The sequence below is a fragment of the Notothenia rossii genome (genome assembly GCF_949606895.1).
Source record: "Notothenia rossii genome assembly, chromosome: 2".
NCBI lineage: Eukaryota > Metazoa > Chordata > Actinopteri > Perciformes > Nototheniidae > Notothenia > Notothenia rossii.
The window spans coordinates 40,778,804-40,801,574 of record NC_136904.1 but is presented as its reverse complement, the minus strand read 5'-3'; the positions used below and the strand labels follow the sequence as shown (position 1 = coordinate 40,801,574).

General features: G+C 39.5%; 1 protein-coding gene across 1 annotated transcript in view; it reads right to left on the bottom strand.

The window, feature by feature from the left end:
* Positions 1–22,771, bottom strand: part of LOC307030058 (neural-cadherin-like) — a 597,902-nt gene that overhangs the window by 166,584 nt on the left and 408,547 nt on the right. The window contains 1 exon segment of the mRNA XM_079666281.1: positions 11,592–11,869. Within this exon segment, the coding sequence (XP_079522407.1) occupies positions 11,592–11,869 (278 nt within the window).

Here is a 22,771-nt window from a genome sequence, read left to right as displayed (position 1 = left end):
ACATCAATCGTTATGTACTTATATTACGCTGTAACAGGATCTAGTGATATCCAAGCAACAGAGCTTCATTTAGCATGAAATAATTATTGCACTGTATGTATATTAATATATACTGTACATACAGTGCAATAAGCTTCTTAGTGCAATAAGAAGCTGAAGGGACTTTAATCTAACGTCGGTAATATTAACTTTATTTAATACAACATTTACGGTACAAGATTTAATCATACAGCCCATGTAGCATAATATTTTACAAATGAGGAATTACAGCAAACATGTGCAATGTATCCATTATTACAGCTCCGTGGGATGGCAGTGAGACGATATGGGTCCGTTGTTATTGTGCATCCATGGATAAAGATAAACGCATGTAGTGCTGAACCTGCTGAACACGTAACATGAACGTGCCGGGCGGCGCGGTCCCGTGGGTTAGATGCACGTTCATAACGCAGAGGGATTTAACTCTCAGAATAACGTTATTAGCACATTTTTACAACTTGAGGAACAAATGTTTTTAATAAGGGCTATACACAGGGGTGCACATAAGTGGTACGCAGGTACGCATGCGCGGCAACAATCTGAAATGCGTACCGTCACTTGTGTCACAAAGCGCATTCGCGTACCGATGTATATGTGAAGCTTTTCCAGAAGGCGGTTAGATCATCGGACGACGGAGTTGGTCTCCGTGTGCACAGACAGGGCTGCTGTTAACGTCGGCCTGTACAGCAGCACTGCGCTAAAACAGCTGATCACAACGTTCACACGCTCTGTGGTCACGAAGCTCTGCACTCTACTACTACCACCCCCCCCCGTTGACATTCGCGATACAGGGGGCTTCATCATACTCCACTAGCACCCCCACCCGCTGATATTCGCGATACAGAGGGCTTCATGGGAACTTTGAGGGCAGCCGGAAGTTGGAGTACCAAACACTGACTCCAGGTACTCATCTGAGTACCTCACTGAGAAAGTTGTGTGCACCCCTGGCTATACAAGTGTTCATACTGGGTGGTTTATTTAGTTTAAAAAAAAATGATCCAACGATTTACAGACCATTCTTTCCCCATGTAAGTCAATGGGAAAAAGTGTTTCCGGGCCCAGCAACCTAAAGGAAGTGTAGTACCGCCGTTTGGCCACAACAAATATTCTACTCCGGCGCACTTCCTGGGGGCTTGGGTGGATCAGGAGGACGGTGTGTCGGCGTTGTTTGACAGCGGTGCGGTATGCTAATGGTAACACACACCAAACATGCTAAATCATATCAGAAGGCATCAGCCAGATTTGGCAATCACCAGAGCCCAGCGAAAGACAACAGCAGTTCAACAGCTTATCCCCGCTATTTTTAAGAAGCCAATAGACATGAAAGCCGAGAGACCAAAATCAATAACGGAAGCTTTTGGCATATGTTTTTCAAAGGCTATGCTGCGCCCTTATGCAATAGTAGAGGACCCCAGCTTTTATTGATTGTGATTGAAAGTGATTGAAACATTATCTTATTATTTATTTTGTAATATTTTCAAGACATTCTTTTTAGTTTTACAGCTTATTGAACCTTTTTGTTTGACATCAGCCATTATAGATAATATGGCCATCTGAATATGTGTGGTACTGTTTGTGGTTTGTTTTTAATTGTGTAATAAAGTTAATTATTCAAAATGTTAAAGTTCCTTATTTTTATACTGAAACTTGCACTACTGTTCAAAATCAATTAAAAAAAAATCTGGAATTATGCATTTGGGACCTTTTTTTGCTTTTTCTTGTTGTACTGAACCCGTGCCAAACCGTGATCCCAAAACCGAGGTACATGCCGAACCGTGAATTCTGTGAACCGTTACACCCCTACGTCTTAACTTTGCTGTTTTCTGATCAAAGTTGTGTTCAACAGCATTAAAACCCATAAAAACGCAGGTCAATCCAATGTCTCTGTCACTTTGAAATGATTACTGATAATCCATCATCATATTTATGGCAATAATCATATTTTTCATATCGAGTGTGACGGAGTTTCCAGCTTTGGGCAAACTGCGTGCGCATCACTCTCAATGCTCAATGGTAATGTTTAGATGGATTTAGGAACTTCCCCTCGATTCTATTGGCTCTAATGGTTCAAAAGAGGTGTCAATCACCAACATCGACCAATGGGTTCCAGAGAAACGGCAAATACACACCAAATGACCCCAGAGGTGGGTTATTTTTTCTAAACGTCTCTAACAAGGTCAAATGTAACTTGTTCTGCATCAATCTTGACACAGGGTACTTATTATAAGTTATAGTTTGGATTCCTAAAGCTTTTTGTCTACTATCCCATCATTCAAGGTTGGTAAATGTTTTTTTAATGTTTTTTTTTTGTACGGAAACGATAATTTCCTTTGTTTAATCTGAATTTTAATTTAAAATAAAAACATCTATATTGATTATGTCTCTTCTACATTCAACTCACAGGTGTATCATTGCTTTGAGAAAAAATATTATTAATTTATCGCTTTTAGAAGTGAAGTTATAGTCATTTGTTCTGGGCATGTCATTTTCGAGGCTGAAACCTGAAAAACAGGCTCAGGGCTTAACAGGTTAACATGAAGTCATTAACATGTGATTATCAACTTCTCAGAAGTTACTAGGCTTTAACAGCCGGGAAATAATTTCTGCACACACTGCTTGGGACTGTTTGCTTCTACTGCAAGTTTTGGATAAAATAATCTCAAGAACTGTATACGCCTACACATTTGAAAAAAAACAAATGTGAAAAAACTCAACGGTAAACTTTTTCCCGATAAGTACAATAAGAACATGTTAAGTATAAACACATATTTCAAAGATGTCAGGAAAGAAAATGCATACATGTCTAATGGAAATGTTGCAGTGAACAGTCACATCAGAAGACCTCACAGTCTTGTTAAGATTGTATTGGTTAATATTTACCAGGACATTTAACACCATCAAACTCATCTGATGGTGGGCAAGCTAAAGGATCTTGGGGTTAATATAAAGCACATTTTACATTGAAAAGGAAACTTAGATTGTATACATTTGATGGTACGTACAAATGGTTGAGAACTGTCTCGTTGGCTGCTTCAGCATAAAAGTACCCACATCTGTGGTGGCATGGGTTATGTAGTTCTACATTTTTTATGAACATTTGCATCAATGTGGCAATATGCTGTGCTTGCATATACAGTACTGGCTGTAACATACTGTATACCAGGGGTATTCAACTAAAATTCAACGAGGTCCAGTTAGAGAAAATCTCCCCATGCAAAGATCCGGAACATCAAAATGTCTAACTTGCTTCATGAATTAGTGTGATATATATTGAGGTAGCCTGTAGCTTTATCAACGTCTGCATGTCATCAACAACTGACTGCCAATCAAATAAAGAAAGTACAATTCATAAACAACAATATTTATTGTCAATTAACATTGAACTATACAGACATACAGTAAATACTGTAGATATGTGTAATGGTCCTCTCGGGCTGCATTTAAAAATAAAATAGAGAAAATAAATAAAATAGCTTTTGAAAATACGTGCATCTTAAAAGTGCTTAATTTTAGATAAATAAAGTGTAGCAGCAGCTTGAGTTTCCCTTTTTCTTTGTTAACCGTTTCACATCATGCCTTAACAGTTTGAGACGATTATAGAACAATATCAGTCTTTACGCATCATAACAATTTAACAGTTTTAAGTTTCTCTTTCTTTCCCTCTTATATTGCAGTCCCTCACTCACTTTTTTTTTAATTCAGTGCGAGAATTGAGCTTGAGCTTGTCCTGCCAGGAGTTTGTAAATCTGGGCTGAAATGGTGTCAGGGCCATTCTCATAAACACATGCAGGTGCTCATTGGTTACAGTGATGCAAATACAGGTATGGTGAAAAAAGAGAGAACTATTCGAAGCTGAAAAAAAACAGCTTAATATACCATCTGACAAAGGCCTGTGCTATAATGCTTCAATTAACTGGCTATTCTTTATAATATACTCAGATCAATAGGAGACAGAGATGTTAAGATGTTATTTTTTTTTAAATATTGAAGTTAAAAGCATCAATCTGGTGCACTTTGAGAGCAAAATGAAGAGATCTATGTATTCATCTTTCAACACCCATATGAAACAGAACTGTAAGCAGATTTTTCTTTTTGGATATTCAACAAATCACTCCCCTTTTAAACTCTATTCTTGTTGTTTTTAACAACTTTATTGTTACTGTCATATAGTATTTCATACCTGTTTTTCATTTAGTCTCATTAATAACTATAATGATCATATCAAAGGTGTGCTTTAACCTCACTGAGCTGAGGTTATTTGAGCCTCTCAGGAGAGAGCTCTCTTCTACCTGGTTATAGAAAAGCTCTTTAAATTCGTTAGCATAGCTAGCTAACCAGATGCTAATAACAACAGATCGGCACTGTGCTTACAACTAAAGACACAGCCACGCAAACACTGCGGCATGTGTACGGCTCCTTATGGGTACTGCAATATTTTAAGGGCTTGAGCGGCGTTCCGGTGCTCTCTGTCAGCACTCCTTTCAGACGAGACATATACCACGTGAAGACACATTACGCTCGTGTTGTGTTCAAGGAACCTGTGCTTGGCCAGGAAAAACAGGTACTCGCTTGTTTAATTATTTTTGCGGTCTAGATTTCTTCTTCTTTTTTGAAGTGAGAAGTTGTCAGTCAGTCGGACTGACGGACGGACTCCCCCCCCCCCACCCCCAAAACGAAAACTCTTCGGTTCTCCACGAATTACACAAGTCACCCAAATCAGCGTTAAAAAAGCGGGAGGCGTCGAAAAATCCCCAATTAATGTATTGATTATAGTTCCGGGTCCGTATTGGTCTGGTGTCTGGGTCCGGATCCGGACCGCGGTCCGCCTGTTGCCAACCCCTGCTGTATACCATTGATTTTCAGTCTCAAATCAAACATTTCATATTATACCAACGACATAGCCTTGGTGGGATTCTAAAGCCTGACCCCTCATCCTTGGGTCTTTATGAGGAAGTTTACTTCGTTAAGTGGTGTTCTGAGAATCTATTTGAGGACAATGTGATTCCAACAAAGGGAATGCCAATAGATTTAAGACATAATGCTGGAAATGTTCCATTTACCAAAGTTAACAATTCACAGTTGAAAGAGTTAATACTTACACAGAGATAGAGATGAATGACTATAGTCCAATGAAGGTTCTAATGCAAAGGATAAAACTGCTCAAGCAAATGTTCTTTCTAACAGATTTCTTTGTATTGCAACTGTTTCAAGGCTCCTGAGCTTTGGACTTTGTACGTTTGGTAACATGCACAAACATACAGGAGGCATGTTGCAGCAGTGGACTAACCGTCAGGGCCTTCAAGGTATTCAGAGAATACCCTGAAACACTTAGATAAAACAAACAAAAAATCGATTTAATTATATAAATAAAATGAATAAATGAGAATCTTATCTGTGTTGTTGATATGTAATATTACAGTGTTACTTTGATTTGTGTGTCCTTCTCGGACCATGCACTATGCATTTCAATGGTTTTGTGTTAGAAAAGGAAGATGAAGTTGTTGCGGAATTGTTGTCAGTACCCTTTTCAAGACGACAATTCAGTGAAAAGACGAACATTATAATGCTGCGGAGGGGGGGTGTGTATGTCTACAGATGGTCCAGTTGTGATAGACACGGTTCTCCACTGTGTTGCAGTACATGGTTAGCATGGCGAGGGGGGTCCTACGGAATGAAAATTTGTCAGCTGCTCAGTTGTGTTAAGATTCTTAGTACGGCTGCTCACCCTCACTGCTTTCAACTAAACAAGATTGGCAAAGGAAGGATCCTATGAAGGAAAAAGTATAATAAGTCAGGTTTACCAGGTATTTTGATTCAACAGTAGGATTGTTTAAAGAGGTGTTGTTTAGGTTTCTTTGCATATTAATGGTATGCAAAGGCTAAAATCCCAAATTCCATAGAGTAAGTTTCTCTCCCACACCGCCCCCCCCCCCCTATTTACTTTTGTAACATGGTGACATCACTATGTAACATTTACACTTGTATTGGCCAGCGCTCCAACACATTGTACGTGTTAGCTAAAGGGCGGGACATCTCTAAGAGGTTGACCAATCACCTCTTAGAGATGACCAGCCAGCTAACCAATAAGGGCAGACTGGGCTCTGGTTTTAGACCGAGGGTGAAAAGAGGTGCTGCAGCACAGGCAGTATGAGAACAATAAAGATATTTTTAAAGCATGGAGACATAAATGCAAACATAAACCGAAAATAATTAGACTACTATTTCCTCTTTATTGATATGGACAGTTATTGACTGTGTACTGCACTATGACCTCCCAAGTTTCCCAATTTGGATTATTAAAGTTTACTTTTAACATAATTATGTTAAGCAGATATACAGTTGACCATGCCTTTCAATCTTGGGTTAATGTCAGCATGCTTCATTTGCCAAATAACACAATGTCATTAGTTTTGGAGGTATTTTGTCATAAACTAAAGCTATCCAATTGGAAATGTTGAACTGATGATGGCGTTGGAATAAATGTTAAGATATTTTGGTCTGGACCAAATTGGCCAAATGACAAACCAAGATCAGACAACGCTGCAATATGTTTCCCCAAATCCCATTTTTCTGATGCCTGTATATGAAAATACAAAAACAATTGGCACTGATTCTAATGATTTGGTTCACACTTGACCAAATAATCAATGATAAATTGAGTATTCATTTGTATAAACTGCATGCTTTTTAAACTACATCCCTCGTGCCTCTTGAAGCTGACGCTGCCAACACTGCCAACGACTATTTATTCAAAATTTAAATAGTTGTTGTGATTCAGCTCTAGCAGGTTTTAACAACTGTATCAAGGTTCAATAATTCCCTTCAGCATGGATACAAATACTAATTGCAACTTCATTTGAATTCATCTCTACAGCAAATGGGTGACAAACAACACCAGCTTACTCTGCTGTTAATGAGTAAAACAAGTGTTCAAGGACCCGGGAGTTCAAATTAAGAGCTCGACAGTTAAAGGATTATTAGAGCCTTTGCTACCAGGGTATTCAATTAAAGGTTACCTTTCGTGGCAATGGGCAGCTCGTGTGTTTTGGTGTGTTTATTCCCTTCCCGTTTTTAATCACCGATATCATTTAAGAGAGAATTCTCTTCTAAAGTAAACAGAGCAAGAACGCACACAGCTACACACAAACACCAGAGACATTTCCTTCAGCTCTCCCTCACGGTTTAAACGCATGGGCTTGGTTTTATGTTCACTCATGTTATTTCCTTCCATGCCCTATCCACCACGGCCTGACGTTGGAAGGAATGACATGTTGACTTTTAGCTCATAAGAATAACATACCCTACCTCATAGGATTTATATTTCAGTTTAAATTACAGAAACTGCACAGACTTTTGTCAGAATCCTAAATCCTTTTTGAGACCCTCGGTGGGCACAATTACAGTGTGACAGCAACAGTGAGAAGGTAACAAGGCAAATTAAATACATAAATAAAAAGAGTGAACATATTAAATATATATAAATACAAATAAAGACAAATAAGCACATATCCTTGGTTAAGAGTTAATATCTGCATTTCAACAGCTAATCATATATTAGAACGGCAACCTCAATTGGAATTTTTTTAAGTAAATTAAAGACCTATCTATTTAATTTGGCTTATCATTTTTAGTAGTATCACTGTTCATTTTTTATTGTTTTAATATTTGAATTATGTTCCTCATTTGTTATTGTCATTTTGTTGTCATACTCTGTAAAGCACTTTGGGTTGCGTCAAACATGAAAGGTGCTATTATTATATGTCTTTATTTTTCAGTTTTTTTATTAGTGTCCATTATAGAGTTTTCAAATGTATTAATAATTAATTTAGTTCTCAATTATTTACATTATTTGTTGATGCTTTATTAATATATATATATATATTTATTTATTTGTATTCTATTGGTATTTTATTCAATTTGTTTATATATTTCACTTCAAAAAGCTAAATAATTTCCTAATTTGGGATGAACAAACTTTATCTAGTCTAAAAAGTACTCATCAGTTTGACTTGGTATTTTCTGATTGTGCCTTATGAGCTCCTTTACAGTTAAGAGCATCGGCTAAACTGGAACCTGATTGTATACATGTACACACCCAACCAGCTGACCCTACCATAATGCACAGCTTCACCAGTCTGCAGGCCAGGAATTAGACCCAGCCTACTGCAGCATTGGGAAGTATTCAGGTCTGGCAGAACCAAAAAGCTGCCATATAACTAGCCCAACAAGATGTTTACTGATCTTGATCTTTCTCAATGTTGTTCTTCAATGACAACAGTATGACATTTATGATTGATGTAGCTAAGCAGTGGAGAATCTTACAGTGACATATATGTATTGCCCAAACAAACGTATCTCTAAAATTCATTTTTGATTGATTTTCCAATTTGTTTCCCATGCATTTTGATATTGCCTTTAATGTTCAGTATTTCTAGATTCATGTATTTCATGGTGGACAAGTTCATTTTGCTAATATCAGTGGAATTGCATGAATTTACAGTTTGTGTGTTCAAAATGGATAAGTAACCTTTCATTTTCACATACAGACTTTGATTTCTTTCCTCTTAAGGTCCAATTGATGTCAGTAAAACCTGGATTTGTAAGGTCATTTTGTTATTCCTATTGTATTTTTGCAAATAACCTGAGAATATTGACAACAATGGGAATCCAACAAGACTGCAACATCAGACTGATCAACCTAATATCCTTTTTCCTATTCAAAAAACGTTAGATGAACAAACAAAAACAATCTGTACAATATCAAATGTACCGGAATGAGTTATTTACCTTGTTATGTTTTCATACTGTTCCAGTACACAGACATAAACACGACAAACTCACGTTGTCCCTGGCAGATAATGGACAGCAAGGTCCAGGCACTGTGCTTAATGCTCTCAGCGTACACTGGGATATCGGAAACCAGGTGCAGTGGATGTTAAAATAAATATCAAGAATAGCACAAATGAAAATGTATCAAAATAAATGGTGGCATTTTGGGTCATTTAACTGACAACATTTGGTTTAATGTGAAACTTGTTTTATTACTGTAATAATAAAAACTGTGCTAATATGCAATATACACTTGTCTTTTTTACAATTTGTTAGCATTACCGGCTCCTTCAATACTTTTATTTGTTCACTTACTTTTTCAAATAACAGGCGCATTTCTATTACCATGCTGTGAATTTTTTCAGAATTGCGTCTTACTGGAGCCATTGGGTTCATATCCTCATAAAGAGGCCTCAACACAGGCAGCAGGAGGAACACAAAGGTAGAAATAATCATCTCAAACTGTGTCCCACAAAGCCAGCCAAAAACAGAGAACAAACAAGGAGAGAAACTAAGGGAGGACAGAGAAATATCTTCCATCAACTAAATAATAAAACTCTCCTTTAAATGTGTTCTTTACATGGCTTCAACAACACACATAAAGCCATTCTAATGTAGAATCATGTCCAAGATGACCCTCTGCTCTGAATTCCCATTTCACCAAAGCTCAATCTGCTGACCTCCTTTACCTCAATCATATAGAAGTAAAAGCTAAAACCATTTCATTGACTCTTTAGGAAACAAATAATCATATAAGACACCATTTTATTTCTCTAAAAGATTGATAAAGTCGAGGTTGGACTTATAAATAAACTCTAAGGTGTGTTTCTGTACAGACATTCAAGTTGGAACAGAACTCAATTTCGAGTAAAAATCCACCTACAGCGATACCATCACATTGACACGTAAACAGTTTCATAATATTGCATAATTGAATTCATTTATAGCAAATTCTGCTTTAATGATATTGAAGCTTCTGTGAATGACTTGTGAGATTAAAGAGCATCTTGCATGTTTTTTCTTTTTCTACATTTATGCTTAAACTTGCTTGAAAATTACAATTAAAAAAGTGAATGTAAGATTTGATATGTTTTACGAGACATAAGGGCAGGAATTCAGAGGGAAAGGAGAAATTTTGAGCTCTGCTCTTAAAAACTGTTTTTTTAAGGTCATACGTCAAATGCGTCATATTACATAACAAAGGGGAAACATCTCCGCTCTCTGACCGCGGGTATTGTTAGTAGTTGCGTTGAGTTGAGCGGTAGTGTTTTAGTGAGCTGGTATTTTTCGGTAGTTTTACATTGTATTTCACCATTTGTAATCAAGCTGCAGTATTGTGTTTGTGCAGGTTGCACAAATACCAGCCTGTCAGGACATCGAGTCCACAGTTAAAAGGACCAGAGCTAGCGTTCGTTCCTGGGTGCGTTGTGCATCCACCTCCCTGCAGCACATACTCTCCACAGCTTTATCAGGAAACCGTATTACTTCTCTCTCCCCCCCCCCCCCCTTCGCTGCTCTCTCTCTCTCCCCTCCGGTACACGGCACCGTAAGACGTAGTGTGGAGTTGCATTAGGTAACGCTGTGGTGGCTGTACTGCTCCAGCCGTCTCCTTTGTGTTTGTTTGTTTCCCCCTGTCTGTGTTGTTTGTGTGTGCGTGGTGGCTGTCACTCCTGGCTCCCGGCTCAACCTCCACTCACCTGCTGCAATCAGCTGTGCACCCTCCCCGACTACACACCTGCTTTCCATCAAGCCATTTACAACGGCATATCAACAGAGGCTCCACAAACTTTCTCCGCCAGATCGTCAAGTATCAGCCGTATCTCGCGTCTCTCCTCCGGTACACAGCACCGTTGTGTGGAGTTGCATTAGGTAACGCGAGATACGGCTGATACTTGCGCATTAGTTTCTGTTATGGATCAGTATCAACAGTCCTGCCAGTAACGTTACTATATTATCAATGCTACGTTAGTTATAGCCTGATATATGATAGCTAACTTCACGATGTTGTGATGTGACGTTAGCTAACATTCTGTAGCTAACGCCGGTCACTCACCAAGATAGCTGCCCAGTTCTCCACTGGTTCTCCTCACACCACAGCTCAATTTCTCTCCGATGGGCGTTATTTCTTCTAATCCTTGGCTGCTCCTGGTCTCTTGGACGCCTAGCAGGCTCATAATTATAAGGTTGTGGTCCGTCATATGCATTTGAATATTCATGTTCAACTTCTTCTGTGTCGAAACTAGCATTGGGATCCATGTTTATTAATACGTTACACCGGCCGCTCTCCCCCTTGTTTCCCCCATGTTACGTGACACGTGGGAGGTCACGTGCTGAGGCTTTTTTATGCGGAAGTGAACATTTCTTACAAAAACGACGCCAGATGTCACTGTAGTGTGTATTTCTGTATATTTTTTTGAAAATCTAGTGTATTCATCATTTTCCTACACATTTATTCACAGGTGTCTTTAACCTGGAAGTTGCTCTTTGAACAGCATTGATGCCTTGGGCAATTTCCTTTTTCTGCAGTGATAAAGTGAAAGGAGGATTACAAATAAACCAAACTGATTTGATCTGTGCTACTTCCTAAAAGGCTCGGCTTCCTCCGGGCTTGCAGGTGTGTACAGTTTGTAATTGGTTACTATCATAATGTCATGTATAGCATTTTATATAAAAAATAAGTGCGACTAAGCTCTGCCTCTCGCGCTGAGTTGAATTCAACTCACCTGTAGCCCTGCTGGGTGTCCACGCACACCCCGCCGTTGAAGCAGGGGTTTCTGGGATACGTGTTGCACGACTGATGGGACTGCTCTCTCCCTGAGCAGGAGCACACAGCCGTAGATTCCACCGTCACAGATACAAGACTCATGGTCCCACAATCCACCACTGTGGGCGTGTCCCGCACGTTCAGGACGTTGCTGCAGCCGCCGGCCCCCCCACACTCCGAGCCCGGACACTCATCCACTCGGATCTGGAACACGTTGACCTGCAGGAACGACTGGAGCTGGATGGAGAAAGGAAGAGGAGCATTGGTTAGAGCTCTCTATGTCAACGTTTTAAATGTATCACATTACCAAGGGAAAATGACCAACGTCCTCCCTACGTCCAGTGTGGATTTTTGCCATGCAAAGAAGTGAAATGGCAAAGAAAGTGGAGTAACTGCCACAAGCTACATGTGTTACATTGACAGAGACCTGTGGGAAGTAGTGGAGTACAAACACTTTTTTACTGTACTTAAGTACATGTTTCTGGTATCAGTACTTTACTCCACTACTTATTTTTATGATGACTTTTTACTTTTACTTCTCTAATTTTTAACACAAATACCTGTAGTTTCTACTTCTTACATTTTCAAAACAGGCTGGTTACTTTAGTTTGAATCTGTGTTTGGTGGCGTGATCATTATTATTTAGAGTCATTGCATGCCTATTGTCTCGAAAGATAATTTTAAAGTGGTATTCTTTAAATATTTGCCCCTGTGTGTCTCCTGCGTTTATGATTGTCTACCCCGCCCTGACTGTTTGCACCTGTGCCCCTTACTTGTGTGTATATATTGTCTTAGTCTCCCCCCTGTCCTGTGCAAGTTCGTCTTCTCTCATGACTTGACATACAGTGGGGCAAAAAAGTATTTAGTCAGCCACCAATTGTGCAAGTTCTCCCACTTAAAAAGATGAGAGGCCTGTAATTTTCGTCCTAGGTATACCTCAACTATGAGAGACAAAATGAGAAAAAAAATAATCCAGAAAATCACATTGTCTGATTTTTAAAGAATTTATTTGCAAATTATGGTGGAAAATAAGTATTTGGTCAATAAGAAAAGTTCATCTCAATACTTTGTTATATACCCTTTGTTGGCAATGACAGAGGTCAAACGTTTTCTGTAAGTCTTCACAAGGTTTTCACACACTGTTGCTGGTATTTTGGCCCATTCCTCCATGCAGATCTCCTCTAGAGCAGTGATGTTTTGGGGCTGTCGCTGGGCAACACAGACTTTCAACCCCCTCCAAAGATTTTCTATGGGGTTGAGATCTGGAGACTGGCAAGGCCACTCCAGGACCTTGAAATGCTTCTTACGAAGCCACTCCTTCGTTGCCCGGGCGGTGTGTTTGGGATCATTGTCATGCTGAAAGACCCAGCCATGTTTCATCTTCAATGCCCTTGCTAATGGAAGGAGGTTGAAAACACCACGCATGAGGTTTAGATTATTTCTCAATCCAAATTGAACTGTATGAAATAAAAAGGCACATTTGTCTTGTAGTAAATAAAAGGGCGACCTGGAGCCAATACTGCAATTTACCCACAAGTAACAGAGTTGACATGCTGAAAACCCAACCCCTGCAGGGGGTCTGTGGGAATTTTCCCCCAGGAGATTTTTGGAAATACTAACATAAAATACACATTCTGGTACTCTCTTGAGAAGAAAAATAAATAAATCTATTAATAAATAATAAAAAAAAAATGAATTCCATTTTAGTTTTTTGTTACTTTGTTCTGAAAGCTGAACCTGCTGCTCCTCACAGAGAGAAGAGGGAAGAGGCTGTGTTAATGACTTTACTTTGTGGATAAGGGTGGATAGCCCCCATTGTTCTGTGTGTCAAAATGAAAGACAGCATACACACCTATCAATCATCAAACCGTGGGGTTTTCCTTCATTACGTGTTGATTTTTCTATCAACACGTAATGTTGTATCGATGTATATAGAGATGTACTACAGCAAAAGTATTCTCCGTCGGGACTTCCTTCAACAACACCACGCCGTTATCGTGATTCTGATTGGCCAGAAGACATTATCAAAGATGTTCAATTGAGAAGACAATCACTACATGATAAAAGTTTTCAAAACCGTTTCTAGTCATCGGTATTTCCAGACAAGTGGCTACTGAAATCAATCTTACTAACTGCTGTCTGTGCAATTTACTCCGCGCGAGTTGGCAGACTTTATTTTGCTTACTTTAACATCATTGTTCATGGTGGGACTAAGCCATTTCTTGGTATGGCTGTAGCCTACCCCAGCCATACCCTGACCGCAAATACCTCATTCCTTCTGTCTACTTGGATCCGAAATGCTTCTCGTTTTACGCTGTCCTCCCGTTCAAATTAAATCGCCGCCAATCATATTTCCAAGCTCGCGCCAGGGGGGGGGGGCAGCTTTGTTTCAAAACAAAGCTACCAAATGGGGTGGCAGCTGGGGTGGCAAGGCATTTTTCTGAGGTGGCAGCTGCCACCCCGTGCCACCCCGTAGAACCGCCACTGGCGTGCGCACCAACAAACAACAGAATGCTGAGGTGCGAAGTGCAGATTCAACGGGAGGATGTGTTGCACTACAGTAGGCAGCTTGAGTCTAACAACTGGAGCTATTTTCTGTAGCACTTCCTGATAAAAGTGGGCTAAATGGTGATGAGGCAGAAAGGAAATTATAACTCTCAAGGTTGAGCAATTTGATAAAGCACTGGAACGGTAAATGTAAACTAAATATGCACTATTCTGCCGTATTTTTGTTTTTCCTTATGTGCCGTCCTTGGCTTGTTAGAGTGACACAGATCAACACAGATCAACACACACACACACACACACACACACACACACACACACACACACACACACACACACACACACACACACACACACACACACACACACACACACACACACACACACACACACACACACACACACACACACACACACACACACACACACACACACACACACACACACACTCTAGCACCCAAATACACACAGACGCACTCAATTTGAATGTTGTGGAACCGTAAGAGGGTCACTGCATGCTCAATGTTCTGGACTGATTAGACCTCATTCAGACTGGATTACATTAACTAACCATGCACTTCACATCTATTCCACTTAGTCCACCAAATGGGCTGATCTGCCATGGCTGTAACCTTGTTAATGCTTAATTACTCACATATCTGTATATATGTACATTCAGTGGATCATTGCTTAACTCCCGTTATTTGTTATGTCTATTATACTGTAAATGCATGTTTATTCTTATTTAATTTGTTATTTTACTCGTATTCTTTTTTCCCCAATATATATTCCATGTATATTATCTGTGTTTCTTCTTATTCTGTTGCTGCCATAACATGTGAATTTCCCTACAGCGATAAATAAAGCTCCATCTTATCTTATCCGTTTCATATAACTCAAGCACATTTGCCGGCATAAGTAGTGGACATGTTTTCTCCATTCAGAACTACCGGATTTAATTTAATCTTCCTGCGTCATTACTGTAGAGTCAAATCGAAGATTAATGCTTCTATTCATTGGTTTTCCTTGGCTATTATGCTACTGAGAGTATGCACAGCCTTGCGGAGATAATGGGAGATTCAATAAAATGCGGACAGCGATGTATCCGATTGAAATTATTGGATGTGGCCTACGGTTTATCATAAAGCGTATCTATAAATACTCTCTTCCACATTCTTAGTGTTCAGTCTTACATGACAGTTGATCCGTCCAACAAAAAAGGTGTGGATCTAAGTGCCTGATTTTTTTTCTCCTTTTGAGACATCACTGAAATTAGACAGACTTTATAAGGATTTTATTCTGCCAGTTCCCTAGTAAAAAGTCTGGATTGAGCCCATGTGCAAATTGTGCCACTACTTTTTTGGTATTGCTCTAAATCAATACATACAGTCAAGGTACACAAAAAGCTACTTAAAGTCCCCTATTATACGGTTTTTCATCAATGTATTATAGGTCTCAGATATATATAAAGCATGTCTCTGAAGTTTTCGGCTCCAAACACCAAACAGATCATTTGCAGCATCCCATAATCCCCTCTGTTTCAGCCCTGTTTCCAAAGTGCTGATTCTCTGTCTGTTACTTTAGATGAAAATAAGGAGCCCCTCCCCACGCCCCTCTGAGAGAGATTTGGTTAAAAAGAACACAATGGTGCTCTCGGAGATTCAGGTGATAAGGTGGGGGGGGGGGGGGGAGTTGGTTATTGGCTAATGGTTACACAAGCCAAAACATCGTTATGACATCATAAAGTGGCCAAATTCTGATCAGCTCATTTTCAGACAGGTTTTTATAGAAATGGATCAGGACAAAAAGAGAGAGAATCTTTGTTCCTGAAACTTCTTTCAGAATCTCTTCACACAGAGGGGACACTTGTTGGTGTAGAAGAGACATGAAGAAGAGGGGACACATGTTGATGTAGAAGAGACATGAACAAGTGGATTTTGCATAATAGGTGACCATAATTGTAGCAGGAAGGCGGAAAGCATCGTTTTTTGGTCTTGTCGAAAAATGTCGAAATATTTCTGATCTCATCGTACAAATTCAAGGTTTTATCAGGTGTCAGTGGGCTAAAAATAAACAGCACACAATACAGAATAATGCAAGCCTTACCCTTTAGAGAGTATATGTTACAATGTCATAACATATCAGGAAGTTCTGATTACAATATTTATACTTAAAATGTTGCTTAAATAAAAAAAGTTCATGTAGTGTGTACTGTGTACCATTTGACATTATAATGTAAGAAGTTGAGAAGGGTTTGTTTTCAGACAAATCCTGAATATTTTGGCTTCATTGGAATCTATTGTAATCTATCGTTTTAAGCTCACTGTGACCGAATGAAGTGCACTCTGCGCATCAATATTATAAAACACAAATGCATTATGAATTGATGGACAGATGTAAATAAGAGATGGAGTCCGGTCAACGGGGTCTCTCCTTAATGTAGGTCTGCTGGTTCCTTCCCAGCACAGGATAATGGATCCTTCAATTCCTAGACATTAAAAAACAATGAGATATGCAGTGGGAGAAGGATGGGGGGTGCAGGAGACGAAGAAGGGAGTCAAACAGTAGGGAGACACCTGGGGAATAACGGAATAGCGATGAAATCATGCTGGGTGTCAGGTGGTTCAAAAGAAGTCGGTAGACAGCTGCGATATTCACCAGGAAATAACTTCTCTTTGCCTGACACCTAATCTTATAAAAGAATGAGTGATTATGTTCAAGGACACCCAAAAGAGTGCTACATTCATGCTTCAATTCGTCTGAGCCAATAAGACATGTTCAATTATTTATAGAAAGTATTGTTTTTCTTGCATTCTTTTGTGTCATTGTGTCATTTTCTCTGCATATTATACTCAAGAAAATGTTCCATCTATAGACTTTTCTTTTTCTTAACCCCCAAAGCCTGGATGAAAATGAATCAGCATGCCCCATCTTATAGTCTCCCAAATGAAATGAAATGAACTGAGGCATACGTTGGGTCTTTCAAAGGCGGAACCCTGTATAGCAAGTAACAGAGGACCGGGGCGACGTTTTGTTCCAACGCACTAAGAAGCCTCAACAATCCTCTCCAGGACCACAGTAATGATACCAAGATGAACTTTGGTAGAAGAGCGCCATACCAATGATTATTCAAAAGTCAGAAAAATCCATGAAGCATCATTAAAAGTCAAGCAGAGCGAGCTGGACTGAACACACTGAGGGATAACTTTCATTATTCAAGAAAAAAGTGAGTGAATAAAGATTTTCTTTTTTCTGAGGCATTAATGGAGAATATGAATAATAGGCACCACTTCATCTCCTGCATCCTCTCCCCCCTCATTTCACCCCTTCCCTACCAGCTCCTCCGCCCCTCATCCCCTCTATGTCTCTGCTTCTCATTCATCCTCTCCATCGCCACGCTTCACATCTCATTCTGATCAATGTCTTCTCCGGAGAACCCTGACTGAATTCAGATTAAACGCTCTGCGCTCGTCTCACAAATCACACCTGAGAGCCTGAGCTGCTGCAAGCACATCTTCCTCTTCCTCTCTGATTCCTCTGTTGCCATGATTTTTCAATCATCAGAACTTATTTGTACGTTTCTACTCTTGTTCCAAAACCATCTTTCGCATCGTGTCTTTTTTCGACAATAGTCACAAGAAAAAGAGGGAGCGAAGTTAAGAAGCTAAGAGAGGCCAATGGCTGAGTTCGTAGATTTACCTGAACTGACCACCATGGCCATGACTGGACACACACACCCAATAACACCCACATGCAAATTTTGACGGGCTCATTTCCTCTGAGGGCATCGGGTTAGCTCTTTCTCTTCCTCTCCCCCGGCATACAATTCAACTTTCTATGGTTCAAGCTTTCTCTCTCACACACACACACAAAAAAAAACGCACACACATACTCTCTCATTCAGACTTTTGAAACGTGAAATGAGGTCTGGCTGAGACCAGCGACCAGGCAGCTTCGGTGTGATGAAGTGAAACGTTTGTTTTCCACTAACTCTCCTCTAGGTAATGATCATGTGCTTTTTTTCCATTCTGCCCGGCCTGCCATCTCTAGTGGCTCGAATGAAATGTATTAATACACTTTAAGACTGAATAAGATCTATGTAACGTTATACACCTTTCTCTTTTTTGAACTGCACAGTTCAACTGGAGTTTTATCCATTTCTTCCTGCGACTGCAACAGCCAGAGTATTACAGGGATAATCCACAGTGAGCAAGAGTCAAATTGGGTTGGATTTAAAAGGATGTTCGACACTGGAATATGAATAAAATCGAAATAGCTTCCTGGGTTGGCCCAGAAAAAAACTGTCTGACACAATGGCCAAAAACAGGTCCCATTTGGCTGTGTCCCAGATATCAGAAATGGTTCGGTTAAACCTGGTTGAGGCTGATCGTTGGATATCAGTAAACTGTTTATTACTGACACTAAAAGGAAGTACAACATGTTCACCATGGGTGACCTGTTCAGACAAACTGTACAACTGTGGGTAATATGAATCTGCCATTATCTAGGCACAATTGCAGTTTAAGGTTTTTTAGACACAGTAGCAGTGGGCTCTGTCTCTAAATGTACATGTTTGCTTCTCATATACCACCTCTGTACGAGAAGACATGTTACCTTACTCCAGAATGGGACACCTGAATGATGTAAGCTGAAAAAGTAATTTGTGTTTTTGAATGACTGAAAAGCAATGCAATTAATAAACATTTCTATTCATCTTTATTTTGCATGGCCATTGCCACATTCATATTACTCATTTGGTTTGATTCAAGTAATCACGACAGGACTTCGTCATCCCCAATTGTTTATTTTGAATATAATATTAAAAAAAGATATTACCTACGCTAAGAAGGTCATGATTTATAGCAATTTTTGTTTTTCCGTTCGTCTGTCTGTCTGTGGGATTACAAAAAACTATTGACCCAATTTTTGTGAAACATGGCTTGATATAAGAATGCAACACAATGTATATAACTCCATTGTGTCAAAACAAGGCAGACGTATGGCTTATTAATTATTCGCCATAAAGGGCCGCCACAAGGATATCAAATGGGGAATCATTCAAAGTATGGTGAATGATAAGTAATATGTCACACATATGCCTGGTTAATGTTGTGCAACGTTCATAAGTGTGGTCACGTTCTATCCACTTTGGGATCTGGGCGCAGCTGCTTCTGCAAGAGTTTTCTACTTTCGCTATGAACCGTTGCTTCTTGCATACATCTTGGTTCTTGGAGATGACCCGGCAGATTGTTGGTACTCCAGTGGAACTATTTTCAGTGCTGAGAGTCTGCGACGCTGCAGTGCGAAACCCAAAAATGGATCTGCTTGGGCATCTGCTCAAACTGGAACTGCCTCGTTGGAAAAGGGGTTTATATGAGCTGAATCTCCTGTAAATAGTGTACAGGTCAATTCAACCATGCTTTGTGAATTGGGTGTGCAAACCTACGGTAGGTGTGTGATCAAACTTTCTACATAGCATAGTAGAGTCTGATTTTGAGGAAAAGTAGCAGCACAAAATCCTAGACACAGCCATTGAAACGGTTACACGTGAAAACGTAAGATGCTTTTAGGATGGAAGAGTTGTATTTACTTTACAAAAAGACCGGAAACAAGTAAGAATCAACTAATTTCATGCTGATCTTTGCTCTCCGTAAGTGTTAAATACCTCAGTACACTTTGCATATTTTCTGCCTAAACTAAATATTGAGTACTATGACTTTGTGTAACTTTATGTTAACTTGCCCAATTATTTCTTTCCACTTTAAATTGTGGGGCTGTTTATGTGTATGTATAAAGTATCCAATTAAATCTCAGAGTTGACACTTTAACCTCATTATCATTGAGCTTGAGCACAGACTCAAAAAACAGAAATGTAATATTTGTGGCTGTGACTTTGTGGTATCTGTTGCTTCTTTAATACACCAACTCACGCCAGAAAGAGACATATGTTTTTCAGTGTGGCATCTCTCGTCTATTTATACACAAGTGCTTAAATCACATGGACTGCCAGAAAACTATCTCACTGAATACTTTGTAAAATTATGTAAAGACACTAAATAAATAAAATCATGAACAAATATTTGAATATTCTGCTATGACATTAAACACATAAGTTATATTTCGATTGGCTCTTAATCTTGTTATACATTAGTCAGAATGGCTTTGGTAGCATCACCAATTTAATACGCGAGAAACTCCACATTCCACACCCTTTATGCAGGCACAATATTTCAAAACATCGTCAATTAAAAAAGGGGTAAAAGAGAAGTGAGAAAGGCTTTTCCAAAATCATCAATCAGTCTCAGTGCTGGCACTTTTAAAACAAATACAGTAGTTGACATTTTGCACCAGCTTTTTATCTGCTTAAGGTTTGAAGTGCTTGCCAAACTCTATTTTCCTCTATCCTAACATGTTTACTTCTGCCAAGGGCCAAGTAAAATACTTTTTGATTTGTTTTCTGTTCAAAACTGTCAAACACGGTCCTGACTTCTTCGCTTCATTCTCAGTTAGGCTTTATTTGACTAATTTAAATGACTTGCAACTGTCAGATAATAAACAGCAGTTGGTTAAGCATATTATTTAAGGCTATTACCATAACAGCTCTGAGTCTCCCAGGATTTGGTGCTGTGAAGCAGATCTTCCTGCGGTTTTTGGAGGTAGTGGTGCATCCATCACACATCATTGAGCAACTTCTACATCATCACAAGCTTTATTTTGAGTTGACGCTTCTCATGATGACTACTTTGAAATATAAGCCAAAGTTGTCAGTGTTAACCTTCCAAGAAACATGTTTGCCTTTATGCTTTCTAGGTTTTTGATTATAATTAGACCTCAAATTCAAGCTTAAATTGTAACGCTCTAAAATTCTAATGCAACAGGACTTTTTTTCACAGCAGACAACAGAGGCCTGTACTACGAAGCCGGATTAGTGAACTAACTTCAAGGAAAACTCTGGGTTTCCGTTCCTACGACGCTGGTTCTCTTTTTAGCGGGCTAGATCTCCATGGTAACTTATGCTGAGCGGCTAACCTGGGGGGTATACTACGAAGCAGGATTTTCGTTTAGCAAGATAACTTCTGGGATTTCCGGTACTACGAAGCTGGTTCACTTTTTAGCGGGCTAGATCTCCATGGTGACTTATCCTGGAACCTAGTCTGTGCTCCGAAGCAGGATATGTTTTCTTATCAAGCTCCACTTTTGTGGAATCAGCTTCCAGTTTGTGTTCGGGCGGCAGACACCCTATCCATTTTTAAGAGTGCGCTTAAGACCTTCCTTTTTGATAAAGCTTATAGTTAGGGCTGATTAGATTCAGCCCCTAGTTTTGCTGATATAGGCTTAGTTTGTCGGGGGACATCTTACTTCTTCCTTCTCTCTGTCTATACCTGTGTACTCTCATGTTCCGATTAACCCAGCTTCCCCAAATGTCTTTCTTTTTGGTGTCTATATACGCCGGGATCCGGAGTCATGGATGATCCTGCGTTCCTGTGTCATGGATCGCGAGTCCTGGATCTTGAGTCGTGGCTGTTATGGTCCAGGATCATAAGTCCTGGATCGATTTCCTCGTGGATTCATCTTCCTATTATACACACATGCATTTCCAAACATTTGGACTACCTATGTTGCAAATGTATTATTTTTTCAATTTACACACGGCATCTATTGCACGTCTGTCCGTCCTGGGAGAGGGATCCCTCCTATGTTGCTCTCCCTGAGGTTTCTCCCATTTTTCCCTTTAAACTGTGGGTTTTCTCTGGAAGTTTTTCCTTGTACGATGTGAGGGCCTAAGGACAGAGGGTGTCGTATTGTCATACTGATATTCTGTACAAACTGTGAAGTCCACTGAGACAAATGTAACATTTGTGATATTGGGCTATATAAATAAACATTGATTGATTGATTGATATGTTCCAGGATAAGGGATCAACCGTGCGGAGTTCTTCTTCTTCTTTGCTTTAATGGCGAATCGCTTCCACTTGGAGCATATATCGCCACCTACTGTTGATTTATTTAATGTATAAACTGCCCATATTGTTCATGTAGAACAGTGTTCATGTAAGCCTGCACATTGATTTTATTTTTCATTGAATGTAACCATTTCAATAAGGATAAATCTATTACAGGTTGAGGTAGAAACCATGGTGGAACAGCTGATAACAACAGTGTGCAGAGTTTAAAGCGATCAAGTCATATTACAGGATAAAGAAAATACAGTTACAACTGCCGTTGCAGTTCAAATCACCGACTGTGTGAACGTGAACATTAATAGAATATCACCTCCCATCTTCAGAGCAATCTGACTATTATAACATTAGCGTTAAGAAAGCTTACTTAAATATCTGCCACAACATAAGTAACCGGATCAAAGTAACATTAAGTACAGTCTGAGGCATATCACATCATAATGCATATTTCCTTATCTGAGTCAGCTGAGCCGTATCTGGCCGTGCAACACTCACAGTGTCACATACTGTATGCAGAAGTATTATTTTAAGCAACACATTAAGTTGACGAAACACTCGAGTCAAATGTAATTAAAGTCAGATCGTGTCTTAGACGGGGCAGTGATATCATAAACCTGTTAATGTACGCATTCAAACACTTTTTCTTTTACCAGCTGTATTCACCTTGCAGGTG